The sequence below is a fragment of the Spodoptera frugiperda genome, chromosome 15 (assembly GCF_023101765.2).
Source record: "Spodoptera frugiperda isolate SF20-4 chromosome 15, AGI-APGP_CSIRO_Sfru_2.0, whole genome shotgun sequence".
Lineage (NCBI taxonomy): Eukaryota > Metazoa > Arthropoda > Insecta > Lepidoptera > Noctuidae > Spodoptera > Spodoptera frugiperda.
The window spans coordinates 8,768,458-8,779,762 of record NC_064226.1 but is presented as its reverse complement, the minus strand read 5'-3'; the positions used below and the strand labels follow the sequence as shown (position 1 = coordinate 8,779,762).

Sequence of the window (11,305 nt, the reverse complement as noted above, 5' to 3'; positions counted from 1 at the left end):
AAAGTTATTACCAAACTTAACTAGCTTATTTAAAAAAATATATATATTTTTGAGATTTTAATTTTATTACTCCTGGATCCTGAAAATCGGAGACCTGACTTTATGGCCGTGGGACTTCATAGTAGTTTTTTCATATTGATGGTGTAAAATGTTAAGTTAGGAAGTATATCGTATTTTTTATACATTTTTATCTTTTTTTTGAGATATGTCACTTTGTTATAGGACGTTGGGTATTTTTGTATGGATTGTGATTATTTGTGATCTTTCTTCTTTAGTAAGTAATTCTAATTGTTGTCTCAAAAGACTAGCATGCAAACATTTTGATATCTGTCACTGTCACTTCGAATCGATTGTACTGTATGTCCATCTTGTGTCAAACAATGAAATGTCAGTCAATATTAATAATATCGTATCGTATTCGAAAATATCGCCTATATGTGAAATATGGTAATAATTATTTTCTAAATAGTCGCTAATATTTTATAGAACTTATAACGGTTAAAGCTGTTCACTAAGTGTTTCACTGATTAAATTAATCGGTAAGTTTTCACTTAATGTTTATTTATTATGTATTTGTAGACCCCTTCTGAGATCGACCTCTACTTCGATCTGACATGATAACAGGTGAAAATTATCCCACCCAAAACATAAATGTGAAAGGTAAGTTCGATAATATTGGATGCTTCGCCTATAAAAGAAGTGAGATCTAAATAAGTACCAAGTTCCATACATCAGTTAAAAATGATATAACAAGTTGGCAAGTTTTCACTTTGTTATAAACCTACTAAACGCAATGAGTCGAAGTATATAATTTTCTATTAAAACTTGTTATATCATTTTTAACTGAGGTCTGTGTATGGAACTTGGTACTTATTTAGATCTCACTTCTTTTATAGGCTTCCAATATTATCGAACTTGTTTCACATTTATGTTTTGGGTGGGATTTCATTTAAATTTGTAAGGTTTATTTTCTTAATTTCTTATTTACTTTGACTAAATTTCGTAACGAATTTTAGGTCGCGACCATTGGAAGATATAGATAATTTTTTTGTTTTAGTTCCTTAGGGGTATGAATTTAACCTTCATTATTTTTAAAACCGACTCACACTTGGCCATTTTCAGATTTTTTCCTTTACCTTGACCTAAATACCTACCTCCATGCCAAATTTCAAGTCAATACGACCATTGGAAGTGGTCTAGGTTTTTGATGAGTGAGTGAGTCAGTCAGTGAGTGTATATTAGCGATTTTCTGACGTCAATATTCAAGACCTAAATAGGTACATTAATGAAATTTTGTATTTTAGATAAGTATTTCGACAGATACTAGAAATTTCATTGCGTGATAAAATAGATTTTGAGTTATAGGTGGGTCGAACTTGGCCCGAAATGGTTCGTGTAATATAACCCACGGCCGGTGTGTCGGTTTTTTTGCTCGAACTTGGCGGACACACTGCCGTGTGTCTAGATATTTTGAAGAAAAAAATTTAATGTTTGTAAACTTGTACTATAGGCCATAGTTAAAGGCGGGTCGCCCAAGGGAGTGCTCAATCTGAATTCCCATAAAAAATATTTTTATTTAAATATCTAATGATTATAAACTTATATTTTTTTGTCTCAAGTTTATTGTACACCTTTAGGTGAGGCACCTCAGGTCATGGGCTTTGTAGCCTGTCTACTATCACTGCAACTTGTTTTTACTGCTATTTGTTTGACTACTTTTATTAATTTACTTAATTTTCTCTAATCGCCTTTGCTTGAAGTAAAACATAGATACAGTTAAGTATTATGTCACCCTTTCTTTAACAGTTTGTCTCTAAAAAACTCTTACTATTTGAGTACAATTTGTGTCTAATTTTTATTAATTTTAATTTCAGCACTACCATGGCGCACATAACAGATGTTCCTGAAGAAGTACTGATCATGATTGTCAAGATGCTGGATCTCCCGGATCAGCAGAACTTGTATAACACTAGCCAGTATTTTAGATATTTACTCCCTAACTGTGGGATTACAAAATGCACCATGTCCATGAATAAAATGGCTACCGTGAATACACTGAAGACAAACATCTTCAAATCAATTTCAGCTAATCTGTTGGAGCTCAACATGCAAGGAGTCCCTGACTTAAAGTCAGTGAAACTGGTTTTACCAGCATTTAAAAGATTAAAACGCCTAAAGACATTAGATATTTCATACACAAATCTAAATATTCCTGACTTAGAAGAAATAGTCAAAGTGTGTCCCAGTTTGAAGAATATCGCTGTTAACTTTGTGTTCGGACGATCTCCTATTATTAAGATTGATGAAAAGTCTTTTATGGAGTACCAGCAATTGTTCAATCAATTTGAAAATATTCATTTTGTAGGATCTTTGACTAATTTACTATTATCTAGGACAGTGGTTTATATGTTGGAGAAAGCAAAGTTAGATACATTAAAACTAAGTGCTGTTGAGTTTGATCATATGAACACAGCACTTGTAGACAGATTTACACCCTGTGTTGCACCAAGCTTCAATCATTTGTCACTTTTCTTGGTAGATTGGAGAGCTAAAAGAACATATGACTTTCTCAGAAATTTCCCTATTATTGCAGCTCTAGATTTGAAAGACTATGAATTTTTTGTGATATCTACTGTGCATATTCATGATGTGACAGTTTGTGCTTCACCAAAATTATGTGCATTTTTCACAAAACATTTTAATGTGAAAGTAGAATCAGTTACAGATCATACCAGAAATCTTGTAGGAAATGTTGCCTTAATGATGTGGAAAAGAGAAACAACACAGTTTGATGATATATTTTTTAATAGATTGTATAAACGAGTCAAGCCGTATTTCCCTTTTTATTATAAGGAACCAAGTCAAGCAATTTGTCCACCCGATTATGACTGGATCTTTACGGAGCCAACCCCATGTCTTATTGATATGGGAGAATCTTCTGCAAAGGAGGGCAAGAGAAGGAAAACGTTAGTGCCCACTGTAGTGCTAGATTATGATCATGTGTTGCTACAGAAATCTAAGACCCAACTCAGTATAGCTTTTAAATTTCAAACATTATCTGTCATACTGTTGCCAACATATGCTGATTATTTTCAGAAAATAACATTTTTTAGTATATCCGGTGGAGCTGTAAATTATCATTCTGAATTCTTTTCAATATTGTTCCAGAATTTCTATAATTTAGTTACTTTGTCTGTGGAGTGCCCTAATCTTGCATCACGTGGGTACTATCATGCCATTTGTCGAGCTATCAAATCTAGTAAATCCTTAAAAAATTTACGTATAGTAGATAAGGGAATGGATTTCAAAATCATATTTGATTCGCTCAGTGAGTGTAAAACTTTAGAAAATATTAATTTAGCCGATCTAAAACAATGGGATCATAATAAAATTGCAGATCCAGACAACTTAGTAAGATCATGTACTAACTTAAACAGTATTTTTATAGAAGCACTATTTGCTCAGACATCTTTAAAAAAACAGATTCAGTTGTTTAATAAAGCGAGACAAACAAGAAAGAGGCCACATCTTAAGGTTGTGGTCAACTTTGAGGTCCATCCTTTCCCATTTAAGTACAATTATGATCCATTTCTGGAAGTGTTTCAATTAAATCCAATAAAACCAACATAATTTATTTTCTGGTTTATTAGAAAAACCCACTTAACTACATGATTGTATCATAATCATGTGATCCATAAATAAATAATAGATAGTGAATACTGCGAATAAAACAGTAAATTGCCCAACAGCGGCGGACGGCCACTGTCGGCCCCTAATTTTTTTTTACCATTGAGATTCCCATAACTATGACTGGAATACATATCTTAATGTCGTTTAATTTAAAAGATTTAATCATATGTACACAATTTGAATCATTGGTCAATAAATAGAATAACTAATAAGCAAGTATTTTATAATTCCGTTTCGTTTTTGTGTCCGGGCGTAAATTTCACGAATGATAAAGATAGCATGCCGAGGACTGCACTTCCACCACACGCGTATGTTAGGACTGCCCTGTAGTACTGCGGGCAATTTAATGTATTGTCGCATTTGCTGAAACAGAAAACAATATTGTTATTAAAATCAAACGAGCACTCCTATTAAACTAGAATCTTAAAATATAGATCAGTAATCAATGGATAATCTTGAAAAGGTTAAAGTAAAAAATACTAATGTATTATTTTATGTCGAAGTTTACAACTCCATGCATGTTAAAAAGAAACCATTACGGGGGAACAGTTTTAGAACATGCTAATTAAAAGAAAATGTTGCCCCACACTAGGATTTTCTCTGGTGTCGTGGGTGTGTTTACAAGCATACAAGTTCACATAATACACATAACACTATACCCGAAACAATAATTTGTGGATTACATAGGAGTTGCTCTGTGCGGAAATCGAACCCGTTACACGTTGCGCGGCAGCCGGTTGCCCAGCCACCACCACCCTATATCTGTACCTATTTTACATTACAGTAGAAGCTCCTTATTCGCGGGGTATGCGTTCCGTAAATATGCCGCGAATACAGAAACCGTGAATATGGAATGGTAATTTGTATGGGGTTATAGGGGATACGTTCCTAGATGACGAAATTAAGAAGCAAATAGTAGATAAAAAATATTTTTTAATTGAACTTTCTGATCATACAGATTGCCTGATGATAATATTATTATCATCAGGTTTAGGTCACACTAGGCAGAAGTCACAATCTAGACGTAGCTGTAATAAGGTCTATTTTATTTTTTTATCCTTCTACTGACGCGTTGACAAAGGATAGCGAATGTATTTTTGTAGGTTACGCACCGATATTTCGATTTGATCCGCGAATAAAGAAATTTTAGACCGCGAATATGGGAATTGGGTCGCAATTTTTCAATCCGCGAATAGTGAAACCGCGAATGAAGGAAGCGCGAATAAGGAGCTTCTACTGTATATTTGAAAACCAAATTATGTATTAAACGCTCCTATAAATAGAGCTTATAATGGTGCATGAGTTTTTTGAGATCATCCATTCATTACAGGACACCCTCTAATTAGGGACTTTAGTTTTTAATGTTATTAAATATATACCATCTAGTCATATAGATGTTAAACAAATAAATTATTATTTCTGTTAAAAAGTGTCATTGACTCATATGATGGGAATCACTCATTTAAGTTAATTATACTTAACATTTAAAAGTGTTAAAATCTCATAGTGATAATATACATATTATAATGATGTATAAAAGGGATATGTATGGCCAAATTTCACATAGAAATTGGCCATAATTGCTCACGTAATTTACAACTATGTAATTAGTGAGAAATACAAGGTATTAAAATGGTACCTAGTATTTAGTACCTAATATTAATGTGATTTATTTTTGACTGAGTCCTAAGATAATTATGGCTTAAGTATAGTATAATATAATTTTTTTTTTAGATTGAATTATTAATTTAATTTTATAATAATCTAGGTAAAAATGTCTACATTAATCTTCTACGGTATTGAAATTTCTTTGATTGATTAATACAGTTATAAAAAAATATTGAACTACAGGGTTACTTGTAATTCGACGTATTTTTGCCAAAACAAAAATTTTGAATATCTCAGAAAGTAGCCACTTTCGAACCAAGACCATCGGGTTAATTTTGCAAGAAATAGTTGGATTATCTCCTCCCGAGAGGAATACGTGAATTACAAGTTACCCTTTAAAAAATACAGATTCAAGGAGGGAGATGATGATAGTCTGTACCTATTTGCAGGTTACATTGTAATAAAAAGCAGTCTCTAGTTTTCTAAGAATCCTGTGACATTCCTTTATAAGGAGTTTTTATATATTGTAAGTTCTAAAGGGTAAAACTTTACCTAAAGATATCTGTGTTTTTAATATTCAATCGTAGAATGTATATGTATGTAATAACATTTTATCATAAAAGATATAAGTATACTTTATCTATCTTATTTCTGGAGTACCTATGTAATGCCTAATCAAGTATTGTTATTATGTAAATTACCTATGTGATTCTGATTATGTGTATTACCTATGTGATTCTGATTATGAACACTAAGAAACTAGTGAACACTACAGTTTATTAAGAAACCTTAATAAATGTGAGAATAAAGCAAGGTATTTGATTTATATATTTACGAATAGCAACTATATAACCTTTATATATTTTTTTTACTTTTATATGATCTACTAATTAATAATCTGGGTTGATGTTCGTTCGTAAACGCACTCACGGAACATTAGTAAATATAGTGTAGGCCACGTTTTTGTTTTAAAGTCTATAATTATATGTAGCTACTTACAAATTTTCAATGGCGACTACAGCGATTCCCGTCACGAGTTTGTCAGCAAAAGTGACAATGGAATAAATGGCGGCTCCCTGGTGGGAGTGGGGGCCGATCAGGTCAGCAGTCACACACAGACTGGATACTAGGGTTATTGAACTGCCAGCACCTGCAAACATTTCATCAAGTTGTGATAGTTACTATTTTGGGGATGTAGGGATCTCTGAATTAGATTCTACGGTCGGTCAGCCCTATAAGGAACATTTTCGATTTTTCGAAAGGGTCGCAGTACGTAAGTGTATTGTACCTGGTTTAAAGTTCAACCTCCTTTTATAAAGGAGTATAGTACTATTTTAAGTGCGGGAGAGCCATTCTTCGGCACGAATGGGCCGGCTCGACTGGAGTGATACCACAGCCTCACTGAAAACCGACGTGAAACAACGTTTGCGTTGTGTTTCGTTGTGTGAGTGAGGTTACTGTCCAATTAGCCTCCTTCCCAATCCCCGATTCCCCAACAACCCTTAAATTCCTAGCCCCAAAAGGCCAGCAACGCACTTGTAACGCCTCTGGTCTTTCAAGTGTCCATGGGCGGCGGCCATTGCTTACCATCAGGTGATCAGTCTGCTCGTTTGCCGGCTTATACCATAAAAAAGGACTAGTGTTATGAGTAGCGAGTAGGTAGGAGGTCTTCAACTGAGATTTTCAACTCGTTTGGCATTGGCAAGCGTGGAGATATGGCAAACCCTCGATTTTATAAGATAGCTTTAGCGGGCTGTTGATTGATGAATGATATGCTTAAGGATCGAAAGGATAATGTTCAACACTTACCAATTAAAGTAGCGACCATGTATATTTGTACTATACTAGCGTGTGGATCTATGGCTAATGCTATCCATAGACAACTTAATAGGCTTAGCAAGCTCCCTACTAAATACGCCACCTGTGGAAGAAATGTATTAGCGTTCAGTAAATAAGCAAGACTGCTTCGTTAATCAAGTACTCTTTAGTTCGATAATTGAGGTACCTATAGTTTTTTTTATGGCCTTTTGATTTTTCGAAAATTCTCAGCACCTAATAAAATGGAGTCTGCAACTGACTCCGGCATGTATGGTAATAGGCTCACGACCTTTGACATGGAACTCATAACAAAACTGTTAAAAGTGCATGTTACAATATTCTGCCTACCTCTTCTGGGATTAAATAGCGAGACATTACAACAAAAAATACAATTGTCACCTGATTTCCAAATCGGTTAATCTTACTCTTCAAGAGTAATGAAAAGAAGAATGAGGATATGTATAGGACTAGAGGTACACTGGCCACCAGTTCTGACCCGGCGCTAGGGTTGAACACCAGGCGTTCTTCCAGAAACAGCGGTACATAGACTAGACTTAGCGCCCAGTATAACCGGGAGAATACGTATCTGAAACAAGGAAAGTCATTTAATCTTGAGTCTATCTCTAAAAATTGTGACTAGCCCTATGAGGGCTAGCAGTTTTTGATCATGGACTAAGACAGCATTAGTACCTACTTATTACGTGTAGGTATTCTGTTGGTATAAATTAAACAAGCGTCATTTTATCGCAAGTTGATCGTTACCTATAAATAAGTGGAAACTTCTTGTTGACACAAGAATCTACATAGACCTAGCCTCTCCATTCTTTCGTACAATAATACACTTCTATGTTAAATTTTCAACTTAATTTGTTTCTTATTTTTATATATTTATAAAAAAAAAACGTTGCCCGTCCCTAGGATTTGATCATGACCCCCAGACCAAAACAACAATTTGGAAAACACAAAGAGTTGTCCGTACGGGAATCGAACCCGATACACGGTACTCGGCAGACAGTTGCCCAGCCACTGCACCAACTGTGCAAAAGTATGTCTGAATTATACACAATAAAGTAAGAAATCATTTGTTGGTGGATCTACTTACAATAAACTAGTTTGATACAAAAGCGGCATGCGAAGGAAGTACATAATTTTCGACTTGGCAACCTCCAGAGTACCAGTCTCTTCATTCTGCACTGAAGGCGTTGTTCCATTGTGGCCATTGTTCACGGTGTGGCCATTTGCCTTCTCCTCCTTCTTTGGTTTTAATTTAAAGAATATTTGGAACAGAAGAAATGAGACTATTCCGATACCAGAAATGATGAGAGACACGCCCTGAAAAAGATAGAGAATCAAGTAATTAGTTAGGTATTTATTTATTTGCCCTAATAAAATATCCTAGACACTTTATGCTGATGCTCTTCATAATTTAGAGACAGGAAGGCGGGGATTAAAATAATTGAATACCTACCTATGTATCTACCTATATATTTGAGTAGACAGTCGTAGGTAGGTACCTAACTATAAATATGTATAAGTACAGAATATCTTTCTTAAATCTTAGGGGAATAATATCTAATTAATAGGTTTCACAGCGTGATTTTATGCTATGATCACATTAAGTAGTCATTTAACTTAATTTAAAGTGGCTATTGCACTTGCATGATAACTGCCATCATAAGTAGATAATGATTAGGTGATTACATCAAGCTAATGTCTGTCATTAAGGTGAGAGTATGTAATTAAAAGTTGGTATCATTTATAAGAATATAGATATTTTCTTGTGCCTTAGACCATATATGTGCTTTTAACCAATAGCAACGGAATGTGTAGGGTGCCAACAATGGGATTAAAACCATGGGTTTTTTGGGGTGATTAATTTTTTTAAGTTTTCGAAACTACGAATAGCCTAGTAGTTAGGCTATTCTGTAACTATCAATTCAAACTTTCGAAGTGAGATCGATTGCATTCTCACCCATCATTGGTCGAGATTATTCTCAAAAGCAATTACATAGCGGACCGCGATTGAGTGCATTTCTATCTTTCGAATTTAAAGTTACAGAATAGCCTGGCTGTTCAAAATAGACAAGTAAGTAGTTATGTACCTATCTATTAGGACTTACCCTGAATTTATAGTCATCCATTGGTCCAATAAAAGTGCTGTAGTTGCTTGCCCTCAGCACAACCCATGTTATTAGGTACACAGCCAAACTTGAGGTCACTGAAGCCATATATCTGAAACGAAACGTATATGCGTGTTAAATAGAAGAATTTAAAATGTTAATACTTATCAGTTCTTAAGTATAAAGTATTCTATTGCTTTTTTTTTCTATATCAAGTCCCCTATTCTGAGTATAGGACAACCTCCTCAAACCATTGCAACTCCTATAAGCCACGATCTACAGTAGATACATACCTACAACCACGAAAACACCGCAACACTAAAGTTCGGCGTGTCCCAACCCCAGTAGCGAAGAAGCACACTAGGACTAGGATATGGGATCGTAGTTGTATCCGAAAATTAATGTTACCTAACCTTTTAGGACATACTTAGTACCCGGGGTCCAGTTTCTATTCGTAAGAGGTTTTAAATAATTATGTCACATACCTGATGGAAGTTAAATCAGCGCGCACTTGAAGGTTGTCTGAAATAGCTGGTATCATCGCGAGATGGGATATCTGTACAACAGCCCATCCTATTTGGAAGACCACGATAAGCACGCCGTAGTAGACCGGCATCCACCAGTCCAGGTAGTCGGGATCCTCCGTCAACCAGCAGCCCCAACATCGTACGAAGAGTAGGGGAAATGTACACGTTACTAAGGCAGAACCTGAAATAGTATGAGAACAGTATGCGTATGAGTAACTACAATACTCACCTCTATACAGAGTCAAACAACTGATGTCAGTTCACTGCTGCTGCAGGACTATGGACTATAATTTACTATAATAAGGTACTATAAATAATATTAGTACTTTTACAAAAGGCTTGCTATACGTAGAGGACAGGTAGGTCATTCAATTCAATTCACTAGTCTGTAGGTTTGAGGTTGCTAAGCATAACTATCAAACAAATTACACTTTGGAATGAGCAAACAGCTTCACTTAGTGTCCGATCGAGCAACAGATATTTTCATGTTACTTAACTCTTTGACTTTCAAAAGTGACGACACATTTTCAGCTGTTAGAGAAAAATCTAATAAAGACTTTGCTCTTTGACAATGACAATGACGAGCACTTATCAAAAAACATACAACATTTTGATCAAGTCAGATACGCATTGTATGGATGTCGAACAATTGTCATCCTATATTTTATGGTACGCTACGAATAGAACTCATTTCCATACAAAGTTGTTACACAAAGAACAATGTGAACATTCATGTGATTTTGACGTTGCACCTAAAATCCTATGATTCGTGTTTGCTAAACAGACTCACGTCTGCCCACCAGGTGACAATGCGCACAAAAGATGTTTTGAAAGTCTATTATCAACTATGAGGGAGATAGAAGTATAAAATATTAGTAGAAAATCGATAATCCGTCAGTCAGTGAGTCAGCGATTAGCTTTGTAACTATTGCACATAGATAACATTACAAAACGTGAATGGTATTTTTTAAAATTCTATTTATATTAGTTCTCCACGGACTCTTGGTCCGTGCCATTGTCATAAATTCAAAAACGAATGAAACAAAATATGTCGAATCTTCGAAACTAATGGCATAAGGCACCAAAGGAGATAATTGTAATGATATTTCAATTTCTTATGAAATGGTTACTGCAAAGTTCGTATCATGCGAACTAGCAAAAATGCCGACATTTTTAACTGACTTCTCAAAAGGTGGTTCTCAATTCGGCCGTTTTTTTAAACGTAGTTTTATAAATATCTAAATTGTACTTGATGCACGCCTTTGAATTGACCTGATGAACAAGTTGTCATAGTCATGTACCTACAGTTTTATAAAACTCTAAAATCAAGATTACCAGTGTAATTTAGTAATCAGGTAACAGGTACAAACCAGTTAAATGCCAGGATTTCAAGCTTCCAAATTTATCAGCTAACACGCCAACGACTGGAGTCGCCAGTGCATCTATGACTTGACCTGGAATGTAGAAATAAAAACATACGTCAATAAATAAACAACGTACATATTTTACATAAATAAGAGACAATGAAATAAGTTATAGTAT

The 11,305-nt window shown here is 34.8% G+C and overlaps 2 protein-coding genes across 4 annotated transcripts in view; one reads left to right on the top strand and one right to left on the bottom strand.

The window, feature by feature from the left end:
• The first annotated feature begins 376 nt into the window (after positions 1–376).
• On the top strand, positions 377–3,630 carry LOC118277944 (uncharacterized). The gene is made up of 2 exons (XM_035596979.2): positions 377–539; positions 1,875–3,630. The coding sequence occupies exon 2, from the start codon at positions 1,882–1,884 to the stop codon at positions 3,628–3,630; it is 1,749 nt and encodes a 582-aa protein (XP_035452872.2). The 5' UTR covers positions 377–539; positions 1,875–1,881.
• The window catches only part of LOC118277953 (major facilitator superfamily domain-containing protein 12), an 81,248-nt gene continuing 73,572 nt past the window's right edge, over positions 3,630–11,305 (bottom strand). For all 3 annotated transcript variants that reach the window (XM_050698738.1, XM_050698737.1, XM_050698736.1), the window contains 8 exons: positions 11,134–11,217; positions 9,722–9,944; positions 9,237–9,348; positions 8,219–8,448; positions 7,516–7,702; positions 7,108–7,219; positions 6,298–6,448; positions 3,630–4,053 (listed from right to left, as the gene is read on the bottom strand). In XM_050698738.1, coding sequence (XP_050554695.1) covers positions 3,912–4,053; positions 6,298–6,448; positions 7,108–7,219; positions 7,516–7,702; positions 8,219–8,448; positions 9,237–9,348; positions 9,722–9,944; positions 11,134–11,217 — 1,241 coding nt within the window. In that variant the 3' untranslated portion in view covers positions 3,630–3,911. The remainder of the gene's footprint in view (positions 4,054–6,297; positions 6,449–7,107; positions 7,220–7,515; positions 7,703–8,218; positions 8,449–9,236; positions 9,349–9,721; positions 9,945–11,133; positions 11,218–11,305) is intronic.